At 37.9% G+C, this 13,594-nt stretch overlaps 2 protein-coding genes across 2 annotated transcripts in view; one reads left to right on the top strand and one right to left on the bottom strand.

Moving 5' to 3' along the window:
* Positions 1-4,990, bottom strand: part of ANLN (anillin, actin binding protein) — a 47,199-nt gene extending 42,209 nt beyond the window's left edge. Inside the window, exon 1 of the mRNA XM_047096954.1 lies at positions 4,866-4,990. Coding sequence (XP_046952910.1) covers positions 4,866-4,883 — 18 coding nt within the window. The 5' untranslated portion in view covers positions 4,884-4,990. The remainder of the gene's footprint in view (positions 1-4,865) is intronic.
* Positions 4,836-13,594, top strand: part of MATCAP2 (microtubule associated tyrosine carboxypeptidase 2) — a 72,992-nt gene continuing 64,233 nt past the window's right edge. The window contains exons 1-2 of the mRNA XM_047096953.1: positions 4,836-4,949; positions 11,572-11,641. Of these exons, the coding sequence (XP_046952909.1) occupies positions 4,836-4,949; positions 11,572-11,641 (184 nt within the window). The remainder of the gene's footprint in view (positions 4,950-11,571; positions 11,642-13,594) is intronic.

The raw sequence follows: 13,594 nt of genomic DNA, 5'->3' as shown, positions 1-13,594 counted from the left end.
AAATAATCTTGAGTTGATATCTTAACCATTCCATAAAATCAGGATTACTCTTTTCTTACCCTGAATCAATTAATGCTTCTATTTGAAACAGTGTAGTTGAACAAACACAAGATCCTATAAAACAATTCTTTCTCTTTCAAAAGTATACAACTAAAGGAGATATGAGAATTATTGGCTGGAGTTTATACACTGCCCTGCACACACAGATACAGTAGTTAGCACAGACTAAGGAATTACACTCCCATTTGACCTTTTTAATTGCTTAATTAAAAATAGAATAATTATTCTTTAAAATTCCTCTGAGTGAGGCGCCTGGGTGGCTCAGTTGCTTAAGTGCCGAGCTTTGGCTCAGGTCATGATCTCAGTTAGTGAGTTTGAACCCCGTGTTGGTCTCTGTGCTGACAGCTCAGAGCCTGGAGCCTGCTTCAGATTCTGTATTTCCCTGTCTCTCTACCCCACTCATGTTCTCTCTCTCTCTCTCAAAAATAAATAAACATTAAAAAAGATTAAAATTCCTCTGAATGTGCAAAAGAAATGGAGCTAAATTTAGAGGAAGGCACAACTCTCCACTTTTCTTAGGAATGATTTCTCATTCAAAGAGTGACACTAAACCTAAATGCTGTATCACTGAAAGTAATTTATGAACCAAATGCCTTCCAAAACACAAGACATTTACCCTTTAAATAAAAGTCTTCAACAAACTCAAAAGCAGTATTGTTACACCAATTCATATATATATACATATATATATATATATATATATATATTTCCCCCATAATAAAATATATCACTCCCCAGATAAAAAAACTAGCCTAATTTTCTTCGTTCATGTACATGTTCACATTCCATTCCCGTCAGTTAGAATACTTGTGAGTCAGTATGTTTTCAGTTACTATGAGCAAGAGGTTGGTCACAAAAGAATGCAGCTCTGCCATTCAAACATATACAAGTACTCTATTGTCTACATTAGATTCAAAGATTTCAAAATCTATTAAAATAGGGAAGCAGAAGTTCCCTAATCTATAAAATAAAGGCCAAAGATTAATTTAAAAGAAATGTATCTAAGGGACAAAAACTCAACAGCTCAATAAATCTAAGTCCCTATAATAATGCATCAGGAATCCAAGGGTTCTTTATTTATAAAGTATATTCCTTCAAATATCACACCTCCTGCTTTAAGTAATAAAGGCATTAAAAAAAACTGCAATAACTAACGAAACCAGGAAATAAGACATTCCATGTGGATGAATCTAAAATAACTGAAGCTTGCAGTCCTTAAGCAATTTCTGCCACACATACACCTCAAATCGTTAGACAAAAATCTTTTTAGGAGGTATTGCTTATTTCCCTGCCTTCTTAAACAAGAGGCTCAATATAAGCTAACTCATTATTTTCAATATGCTCTAGCAGCATCCTTTCCGAGGTCAATACAGAGATTTTCATTTAATTCTGAAAAATAAGAGAAATTCCATCCAGACTAGTAACAGCATGTTCATTTATTTATTGCACAAGAGAAGATGTTTTACAGGGTATTTTAACTGTAGCTTTTCTCTTTTAAGGGTCCTACACAGAAAGCTCTGATTCAGCACGGCCAGCCATGGGGTTCCCTATGACGGTCTTAGGGAATGGCCATCCCCTGTGAGATCTTCAAACTAAGAGGCTAACGCTAATGTTATGAGCATTAAGTTTATGGTTTTACATTCACCTAATGGCAAGCACAACAGCACCAATATTTATGTAAGTACTTTCAGTGTCTGCACACAAAATCTCATTTCATTTTCAAAATTTTGCTTGGCAGGTTCTGTCTTTACTACTGTTTTCACAGATGAAGGAACCCAGGCACAGGTTAAAAAACAAGCCATAAGTCTCATAGCTAAGTGGTAAGGCAGGATTCAAACCCAGACTCCAGAGTTTGAGCTCTTAACCACTTGGCTATAAACTGTCTTTTGATTAAACCCAATGACTCTTTTTTAAGAACTTATTGTCAGGAGCACTAACTTCATATCAACATAACTTTTTAAATGTTATTAGCTGATCATAATAATAAACAATAAACATCTGCCTTAACTGCTTGTTCATCCATGAACCAAGATGGCTTCTTTATTTCTGGTTCTTCCAGGAAGAATATAGAAAGACATTGCCCTGTGGACCCTGCCTAGATCCTGATTCAAACAAACTGCAAAACCATGACACTTAAGGAAATCTGAATATTGACAGAATATTTGATGATATTAAGGAATTGTTGATTTTTTAGGTATGATAATGGCACTATGATTTTTTTAAGTCCTTAGTGTTTAATGATATATATATATGTATATGTGTATATATATATACACACACACACACATATATGTGTGTGTGTGTGTGTGTGTGTATGAAATTATATAATCTCTAGAATTTGCTTCCAAATAATTCAGTGGGAGGGATTAGAGGGGAGTACAGTGAAACAATACAGTCGTGTGTTGCTGGGTGATGAATCCATGAGGAATCATTACACTTGAGTAATTTGAAATTTTCTACAAGAAAGGAAAGAATATGGCTAAAATGTTCTAATAGTTACTGTTGTACATAGTTATTTGTTTGTAAAATAATTTGCACTGAATGGCTCTCTTTATTATTTCAGCAGAATGTTATTGGATGTGGATGTGCTTGATGTTAGGGAAACATCCCTCTGAATAGGAAAGAACAGGCCTGCATTCATGAAGCTCACATTCTGGCAGGAAATATATTCAACAGGTAAGAACAGTGCAGGGAGAGCACTCCAAAAGGTGATCTGCCCCCTGAAGAAGGGAAATCCAGGTCCGAGCTGGAGGTTACATCAGTTTGCCAGGTGGAAGAGACAGGGAGAGGAAGAGTGTGCCAAACAGCACTGGTGACAGCAGGGAGAAGCAATGCACAACAGCCTAGTTTTAGAAAAGAAACTTTAGGATGGTTGTGGCTTTCTCAACCAGTTATCAATAGAATTAGCCCTAATGCCCTGACATGAATGTAATGAATTAACATTTCTCCTATGCTTATAGGATGGCATGGTGATGAATCACCTTTGGGAAAATTAACAAAATAGCCTCTCAAATCATTTTCTGTGTTCTGTGGTTCTGATAAAGAACTCTGGTTGAGAAAGTCATTTTAACTTAGTTTCAGTCCTTTTCAGACAAAGAACTGCACCAGTTCACTTCCCTGTGCAAGAATGTTATGAATGCTATAATTAAGCACCTAGTCCCTGAAACCATTTCAAATAGTACCCTCATTACCAATTAAGGAAAACAGTCAAAGCTGTTTATTCCAACTGCAACTGATCTGACTTTTCATAATATAAACCATACATATTTCTGAGCACACTCTAAAACAAAAGGTTTGTTTCAAATAAAAGTTTCTTTCAACTGAAATTTGCACTAGCTTAAGAATGACATTGTTAAGTAAAATGAAGTACAATTTTCAGCCAACTTTCAAAATGCTTTGTTCCTGTCAGTTACTTAGGAGACTAACAGGAATATTCAAGACACATAGGGCTAATTTTTTAAGGAAGACTATTCTATATTACTAACAAAATAATCTATCCTTTTTAACTTCAAAGTATGAGAAAAATACATACTGCATGATCAGCCTTATTTTTTAAGGCTCATACAAAAATGTGTTCTGGGTTTTCTGTCAGATCTTTAAGTAAGTTTAACAAATTAATGTGTTTTCCCTAGATGATTGAGAATTTGAAACAAAAATAAATACTGTTATGTTTGAATACAAGTAAACTGTAATTGTGGAAACTTTATCTTAAGATTTATGGAATTGTAAATATAGGTTCCCCCCAAAAAAGTATTTCTACTCTCCATAGCATTTAAGTTTTGAATGTAGTGTAGAGACATCTTTAGGCCCACTCTGCAGCAACACAAAAAAATAGCAGTTTGAAACTTGCACAACCTAAAGGAACAGGAACTGTCCTGTAAGAAAAGGGAGTGGATAAGTGGTCTACACTAAACTGCTGAGTGTGTCCATGTACATTCTTAACAAGATTGACCAAAGCTAGAGAAATAATTGACACATGATGTAATTAATCCATATTCGATTTCCAAAGGACAAAAGAGAAGTTAAAAACTATCACTGTAATGTTATGCTCCAAAAACACACAGAGTTTTATTTCTTTACTCTGGTTTTTTACATTGTCGGCTATTAATTTTGTTTGTATATATTCGGCCAGCACTTTTTCCTTTCCATCCAAGTGTCAATCTCGGGGATTAAATTTCTTCCCTATTTAGCTGAGCAATCAAATCTGAAGAATGTATTCACTTTATAGGAACGGATGCAATGGTTTCAGTATTGGCTTATTTAACATTTTGCCGTCATTTCATTAACAGGATCTTTTACATGCATAACACCTCTGCGGGCGACCTGAACCCCGCAAATCACATTCCATTTGCAGGCGGCGACTGCACACAGCACTGAGTCATTCGGGCACCCGACTCCACCCTACACCTTATCCTCGCTTTCCCTTCCAGCAGGGCCAGTTCCGCCCAGGCCCCAACCTCACTCTCGGAAGGGACGGGGCTCCACTTCACAGGGCGTTACAACAATCGGGGCTGGCAGAGGGCTCTTCGGTAACGCCTAAAAGAACAGACTCAAAACGTCCCTCCCTGAGCTTCACTGCGGGACAGCAATAAGTAAACCGCGGACGAACAGCAGCCGCAGAGTAGGCGACGTGCGCCCTCCAGCCCCTTCTCTCCCACGGTTCTCCAAGCCGCGTCCCGCACACACTCGCTGCGCACGCGCGCGCACGCGCCCTCGGCCCGGTGGGCCCAGAGGTCGGCAAAGGTGGGAAGGGTGGGTAGGGGCCGAGAGCGGGGATGGCAGGCTGCGCCCGCAAATTTTCTCACCTCGGTAAATGGGTCCATCGCCCCGGAGTTCGCGTGTTGATTGCGAGACGACGGAAACGGTGGTTCAAATTCAGAAAAAGAAAAGTGAGTCCCGATTCCGTGTGTCACTTGAAGAGAACCAGAAGGCCGGGGCGGGGAGAACTCTCCCAAACTACTCTCCTCTATCCCTCAGCCTCCAGTGTCAGATTCGGCCTCCTGCGGCCGTTCAAATTTGAATTTCAGCGCCCGTACAGCGCGCCTGCGCGCGGGGCGGAGAGGACACGCCTCGGCCCGCCCCGGCTCTCCGTCACGTGGCTTTGACGGGCGCGGAGGTTCCCATGGGTGGCTGGCTTTTTCTCAGTCACACCCCAGCCCTGGAGGCCGGGATGCGGCAGGAGGTGCGGCTCCGCTCCAGCCGTCCTCCGGCCGTCCTCCAGCCGCCTCGGGACCGAAGCCCCACCCCCAACGCTCGCACAAGCCATCCTGTTTAAGCTGATCTCTTGGAACCCGTGGTACTTGGACTTTCTTGCCTTCCTTCCTTCTTTAATATAGGATTAAGAGCCCTTGTGTTTGAAATCCCACTGTCCTTTTGGCCTTCTGTAGCTTGCTTTCCGCTCGCCTTCACGTCACCCTGATGGAGACTGCAAGCTTGCCCTCATGAGGGCCCTAGTGGGTCCTCGAACACTTGGGGCTAATGATCAGTGACCCACCCACCTGGGGCCCTGAAGACCTTTCTTATTGGGAAAATAACATTAACAGACTGTGTGTGAGAAGTTCATACACAGAACTCCTGTCTGCCTTCCTATTTGTTATATTAGAGCAGGCATGATCTCGAAGAGGGGCAGAGGGAGACAGAAATCTTGAGGCTCCATACTCAATGGAGAGCCAGACACAGGCGCTGGACCTTAAGACCCTGGGATCTGACCTGAGCAGAAATCAAGAGTCAGATGCTCAATCTCAATCGTCTGAGCCACCCAGTAGCTTCCTATTTTAAATTCCATCTAAATTTATACAGTGTTAGAGCTGGAAGGATTGAGAAGCCATCCACCTTAATCCTTTTACAGCCAAGAGCAAGGAGACCCTGAGACAAGTAACTCTTGTCCAGGAGAAATGAAAATCCCATTCTCAGCCCATGGTACCCTTTCCACCAGGAGATCAAACTGTGTCTCAACAATTAATCTTTACAGATTACTCAGAATTGTAAAATACGTTATATAATTACTGCATCAGATTCCTTTCTTATTTAGCAAGTCTGCTCAAGGGCTTGTGAAGACAACAGTTCTCGACTTGTTCAGCTGAAAAGCAACACCATGTAGATTACGGAGTCATTTACAGAGTGACTGCCTAAAGGCTGAACAAACCAAAACTATTCCTTCCAAGTTAGATGTTTTGGTATATTTAATAACACTTCCATCTTAGCATTCAGTAGACATTACAAACAGTATTTCACTAATAATCTCTCTGAATTTTGATGCTATAGGTTGGAGTAAAAAGAATTCTGAGTGTAGAGTAGGAAGAAATTTCTTGGGGTCTTGGCTCCTATAGGACCATGTGATCTTAGGCAAATCATTTAACCCAATATTCTTTTAAACCTTTTTGGGAAGTAATGGGCCTTTTAAAAATACAAGTAAAGCTGACCCTCTACCTAGAAAAATGACCATTTAATCATAAAGTATTTGACATAGAATTTCGTGAACATCACAAAGCCCAACCAGGGGCTCAAACCCATGAACCATGAGATCATGACCTGAGCTAAAATCCTGCACTTAATTGACTTAGCCACCCAGGCGCCCTTCCAAGTTAGTAACTTCTGCTTTAGTCTCTCTGGATTTTGATTTACTCATCTGTAAAACGGGAATAATCAACTGCGCTGCCTTCCTCAGAGTTGTCAGGAAGATCAGATGAAAAATTGAGAGTTCCAAAAGTATTCTGTAATAAGGCACCACCCAAGTGTTTAGTGTATCAAATTATTAATATTTAACTCCAAATATGCTACTTATGCTCCAAAGTAAAAATGTTTGAATTTTTCTCACTGCTCGACAGGAAAGGGGTGTGTGTGTGTGTGTGTGTGTGTGTGTGTGTGTGTGTGTGTGTGTGTTGGAGAGGAGGGAGAAGAGTGTGTGGTTTAAACAACATTGGAAAAGAAGTCATTAGAAATTTACGTAGTCTTTGTGCCTTCCAGCCTTGGCTTCTGTGAGGCTTAGATTCTTTATAACCAGATTCTAGTCAAGACTAAAAAAAGATGCATAAAGCACATAGTGCAATATAACTACTCCAAATATTAGTTTATCTTTCTTCATGTCTTTTAATCTTTACACTGATGACGATTGATGATGACAGCAACCACCACAATAGTTACAACTTGTTAAGCACCTACCAGCTACCAGAAGCTGTGCTAGATACTCAAGTCTACTCTTCCTAGAGTACAGCGACTGTTACCTAACATGTCACCTTTTTTCCATTCTTACCCCCTGGTAGTTCATTCTTCAGTTTATAAGCTAGAATTACTTTTCTTCTTTTAAAACTTGTGTTATAAAATATTTCCAGTTTACAAAAAAGTGATGAATAAAACAGATGACTATGTACCCACCACCTAGCTTAAAGAAATATATAATCCTATACTTGAAGTCTCCTGTGTGTCCCTTCTTAATTCCATTCACGTTCCGCTCTCCAGGGACAAAACTATCCTGATTTTATTGTTTTTCATTCCCACGAAATGTATGTACTTTTATTATATCTACATATATATCCATAACAATATATTGTTTTACGTAAATTTTTTAACTATATCTTTCTGCAATTGTTTATTTTTCTGCTCAGTATCCTTTTTATGAGATTCATGTCAGTAATAGCTGCACTTCATTGGTTTTCACTGCTGTATTATATTGTATGAATATACTTGCAATTTGTGTATCCATTATCCTGTTAATGGATGTTTAGCTCATTTCAAATATTTCATCCCAAAGATTCTGTGATGCCATAAATATTTTTTAATGTTGTATTTTTATTTATTTTTGAGAGAGAGAGAGCTGGGGAAGGTCAGAGAGAGAGGGAGACAGAGACTCTCAGCGCAGAGCCCAATGCAGGGCTTGATCTCATGAACCATGAGATCATGACCTGAGCTGAAATCAAGAGTCAGACACTTAACTGACTGAACCACCCATGCACCACAATGCCATAAATTTTTTATGTCTCCTTATATACACATGCAAAATTTTATCTAGAGTAATATACCTAGGAATTAGAGGATCATTTCAATAAATGTTTCAATATTATTGCCAGATATTAAAAATAAATTACTGTTCAAAATTATTGTCACAATTTTTAACTTCAGTCGGCAGTGCATGAGCATGCCTACTACTGCAGGGCCTCCCTAACTGTCAGATACTTTTTAGATTTTGCCATTCTAGTCTGTATTCACTTTTCCTATCACTCCTGATCTTGACCATTATTTCATGTGTTTCTTGGCTTTTCAGTTTTCCTTTTCTGTGAATTTCAACTCTATGTCCTTTGCCATACAGCTATTTGATTTTTTCTTGTTGATTCATAGGTCCCCCACCTTGGATAAAGAGATTATTTTTTTAATCTAATAATTTATTTATTTTTTATAATTTACATCCAAGTTAGTTAGCATATGGTACAACAATGATTTCAGGAGTAGATTCCTTGATGCCCCTTACCCATTTAGCCCATCACCCCTCCCACAACCCCTCCAGCAACCCTGTGTTTGTTCTCTATATTTAAGAGTCTCTTATGTTTTGTCTCCCTCCTTGTTTTTATATTATTTTTGCTTCCCTTCCCTTGTGCTCATCTGTTTTGTATCTTAAAGTCCTCATATGAGTGAAGTCATATGATATTTGTCTTTCTCTGACTAATTTGGCTTAGAATAATACCCTCTGGTTCCATCCACGTAGTTGCAAATGGAAAGATTTCATTCTTTTTGACTGCTGAGTAATACTCCATGTGTATATATACCACATCTTCTTTATCCATCCATCCATCAATGGACATTTGGGCTCTTTCCATACTTTGGCTATTGTTGATAGTGCTGCTATAAACATTGGGGTGCATGTGCGCCTTCAAAACAGCACACCTGTATCCCTTGGATAAAAACGTAGTAGTGCAATTGCTGGGTCATAGGGTAGTTCTATTTTTAATTTTTTGAGGAACCTCCATACTGTTTTCCAGAGTGGCTGCACCAGTTTGCATTCCCACCAGCAGTGCAAAAGAGATCCTCTTTCTCCACATCCTCGCGAACATCTGTTGTTGCCTTGATTCATAGGCTTTTTGTTGTTTGTTTAGTATTTTCTGGAAAAATAACTCTTTTTGGCTTGTTAATATCTTTTCCTCACTTATGGCTCATCTTTGCACTTTAGGATATCTTGGATGTACATAAATGTTTAATATTAATGTAATTAGATATATATTTTCATTTGGGCTTATGCTTTTTGGTCTCAAGAAATCCTTCCCTACTCTGTGGTTATAAAGATGTTCTCCCATATTTTCTTCTAAAAAGTATTGTTTTCATCATTTTGTCTTTAAATTATCTAGATTGATTTTTTTTTAATGTGGATAACCAAAAGTCTTAGCCCATTCTTAATTATTTGCCCGTTCTTTCCCCACTGACCTATAATGCCACTCTTGTGATATATCAGCTTTTTATGGAGATGTAGGTCTATTTTGGAGCACTTTATTCTCTTCTACTAGTTTGGCTATTTCTCTCCCAATATCAAACTGTCTTAATTGTAAGTGTTGATATCTGGTAGATAAGTTAAAAATTAACTTGGCTTGGCTAATTGATTTGGCTAATTTGGCCCCTTGTTATTACATATACATTTTATGATCAGATTGTCAAGCTCCACAAAGAGAAAAAAAAAGTCCTCTTGAGGGGCGCCTGGGTGGCTTAGTCGGTTAAGCATCCGACTTCGGCTCAGGTCATGATCTTGCAGTTTGTAAGTTCGAGCCTCACATCAGGTTCTATGCTGACAACTTGGAGCCTGGAGCCTGCTTCAGATTCTGTGCCTCCCTCTCTCTCTCTCTGTACCACACCCCGCCTCTCAAAAATACATTAAAGAAAAACAATTTAAAAAAGATCCTCTTGAGATTTTTATTGGAATTGTACTGAATTTATCACATATTTTGGAGAGAATTGACATCTTTGTGTTATTGAGCCTTTCTATTTGTGAACATGGTAGATCTTCATTAATTTAGGCCTACTTTAATATTCTCCAAAAATGTTTATAATGTGCTTCCATACAAAAATTTAAACTGATTGATTTATTCCTTTGTATTGTTGTAGTTGCTACTTTCACATATAATATCTTTTTAACTATTTTTAAACTACTACTGGTATGTAGGAACATAAAAGATGATTGCAAATTTACTCAACTATCTTATTAGTTTTAGTAATTTATTTATAAAGGGATTTTTTAATGTAAATTATGCATTGTTAATTCCTTATGCAGAGCTAGTTTGTATCTTCCATTGCAATAATAGAATAATATCCAAATTCTTTATCATATCTACTAGGCCCTAAATAATCTGGACTCTGCTTGCCCCTCCTAATATCCACAAATATCACAATACTTTCCCTTTTTTTCACTAGGCTCTAACCTCATAGTTCTTTTCTGTGGGGAAAAAAAAAAGACCAAATTCCTTTCTTTTTCAAGAACTTTCGACGTCCTAGAAACTCCTCCTCTAGATCTACCCATATCTGGCTCCTGGCTCCTCATTAATTAAATGAGTGTGAGCTGGAATGTACTACCTCCTCAAAGATTTCCCTGATTTGGTGGCCACACCCTTCCTCTCTGCCTCACCCCAGTCACTTTCCATCCTATTACTCTGATTTATTTTCTCCATTGCATTTACCACTTTTGTGGAATTATTTTTGTTATGTATTTATGTTTATTATCTGCCTCTCCTACTAGAGGGTAAGCTATGGAGTGTCAGGGACATGTCTTGTTTATAGCACCTTCTGGGAATATGAGTTCAGTAGATATTAAATTATTGAGTAGAAAATAACTATTATTCCTACTTTAGATATAGGGAAACTGAGATACAAAGTGGTCAGACCATCACCTAATAATTTGAACTAGATCTGCCTGACTTCAAATGCTAGTTGTTTATACTTTTGACATTTCAGTTTATGTATTTATTTTGGTCACTAAAGACACAATAATGATTTAAATGTGCCCTTGAGCTATGTCTAAAGTCCTGAAAAATAGTAACCATGGTTTTCTCTTGGAATTTCTTTCTTTAAATAAAAAAATTCATTTTAACTATTAAGTTAAAGAAGTAAAGAAAAGAAATGCATGCTGTAATCACATGATTATTAGTAATTAGACTATACAGTTTGGCCTAAATTATGTAAATATTTTAAGAATCATCAGAAGTGTCTTCCCTGTGAAAACTGCAACCTCTCAAGTTAGTTAGGTAAAGATCACGGCTTATTACATTTATGTAAGAATAGAATCAAGGCATTGTAGATTAAAGGTAATACAAGTAAATGAGTATTTGCTCCTTCTAAGATCCTTTTCAACAAAAGAAATGTTATGTGTGTCACAGATAAAATTGATAGAGGGCTAAAAACACAAAAATTTGAAAGCATTTACTCAATAAAGACACTCTAAATATTGTATATTTACAGTTACTATTTCAAAACACATTCACACACATTCTCATTTCATTCACAAATGATACAATGATGTAAATATTCTTATTTTTACAGGGAGAGAAAAGGCCAAGGTCTAACCACAAGGCAGTGGCAAGAAGGATTAAAGTCAAGTTCTCTACTTCAGGTTATCTGGCTGAAGGGCCACTTCTTTTACGCATTTATTATAATGAAGAAATAAGAACAATCAAAGGATGTTATACGTGTTACTGGAAAGGGCTGTTTTAGTTGTTACGAACCCTGCTATTAATGGCCCCTAGCGTCACATTTTAATGGTTCTTAGTATCAGGTTTTTTTTCTTTTCTAATTTAATTAATGAAAATGTTTCATATTCCAAAGTGAGGGAAAACAAATTGTGCTTTCTGAACATATTGTATTGTTTTTAAAACCCAGTGGAACTACAGACATATTTTCTTCACTCAATAGATTATTCTCAAAATTTACACAGCTTTAATCTCCTTTTTTACTTTTCCAAGTGGTGAATAAGGATATGAAAAGAATTAATATCTAAAGGACTATAGCAGATCTTTCATAAAGAGGAAGAACTCTTTTATGTACTTATCACATTATAATTTATATATTGATAATTTTACATTTCCATACCTAGACTTTTTAAGTTATATTCAGAGAACCAATATTTAAATTTTTAAATGGTGCATATTAAAGAAAAGCAGTTATTAAATATTACAAAGTAGCAGAAGCCAATGCTTCTTAAACATCAAAATCTCTCTATTGAACATCAAAAATTAAATTTGATACGAGGAGATTCATTGTACTCCATTGATGTCTGTCCTGAGCTTCTTTACCTCCCAAACACTTCAAAATTTCTCTTCGCATACTACTTTTAGACTATGATTCTTTTACTCTTTCATTAATTCACAAATTGACACATTTGGGCATTTGTGACATCCACCTTCACTTCCCACTTCCCCGCTTCTTGCAGTTGGGACACCATCCTGGTCTTCCTCGGCACCATTCATGCCTGACATGTAATAGGCCCTCAAGAAATGTTTGCTGATGAACCTTCAGTGATTACAGTCTCCTACACCCTGACCTCACCGTTCCTCAGACCTTCCAACTATACTGATGTCCTCTTCTCCTCTGCTCATCTATCCCATGTATGGCCACACATGGATGTTAATCAACACTTGGAAGTGCTCCATCTCTAAGATTTCAAACCCCAAAGCTGGCCTCCTGATTGTAATCTTGAATCTTTACCTCTTCTCTACTGCTGCTCACTCTTGCTAACCCTGCAAGCCCTCCTAACCCTAACCTTCAGTCCATTCTCCTTTTCCAACTTTTGGTCACATTTAAAATGTTACAGCTCATGCTTTGTATTGGCCCTGACCTTCCACCTTGCCCTTTTCTATGAAGCCCCCTGCTCAGTAGTTTTGCTTAATCAATTCTTAAAAGGAGGCTTAGTGAAAAGGGAGTTTTAAAAAAAGATAAGAGCTGGCAGGGATCACCTAATTCAGCCTCTTAAAATAGTACATGAGGAAACAAGAAGATTGTGACTAGTCTAAGATTTCTAGAACCTATTATTGGCCCTTTCCAGGTCTCTCCTCCAAACATCGCCTAGCCCCCTTTGTGTTTTATCTGTTCCCTACCCAGCCAGTCCCCAAGGGGAACCATTTCAATACCATTTTCCTTGGGCCCTTGTCCTTCTTGCTGCATCTAATTTGCCAATTTCTAACCTTCTATTTTTTTCTGTTATTCTTGGCTTGCTGAGCATTGAGCCATTTCAAATCTATCCCAAGTAACTGGATGTTTCATGTTCTCACAATTCTTTCATTCTTATCCACTTGAATACCTATCAAATTTTCTATCGGTTTCCCACGCCACTCTTTTAACTCTGCAAAAGAGTTTACTACTCACTTTGCTTAATGTTTAGAGCCAAGGAAAGTGCTCAAAAAATAGAAAACTCTCACTCACTTGCTGTTTCCTGAACATAACCCTACTCTGCTACATCCCTTGTTTCTCACCTTGATCCTGCTACTGAAATGCTCCCACAATACCTTTGGATATCTATATGAGGCCAGCTGAATATCATGTCTTCTAAGATTCCCCACCCAGCCTACAG

The sequence above is a fragment of the Lynx rufus genome, unplaced genomic scaffold, assembly GCF_022079265.1.
Source record: "Lynx rufus isolate CCGP_SWC_20201006 ecotype Redwood Valley unplaced genomic scaffold, mLynRuf1.p SCAF_4, whole genome shotgun sequence".
Lineage (NCBI taxonomy): Eukaryota > Metazoa > Chordata > Mammalia > Carnivora > Felidae > Lynx > Lynx rufus.
This window is presented reverse-complemented; position numbering and strand designations above follow the sequence as displayed.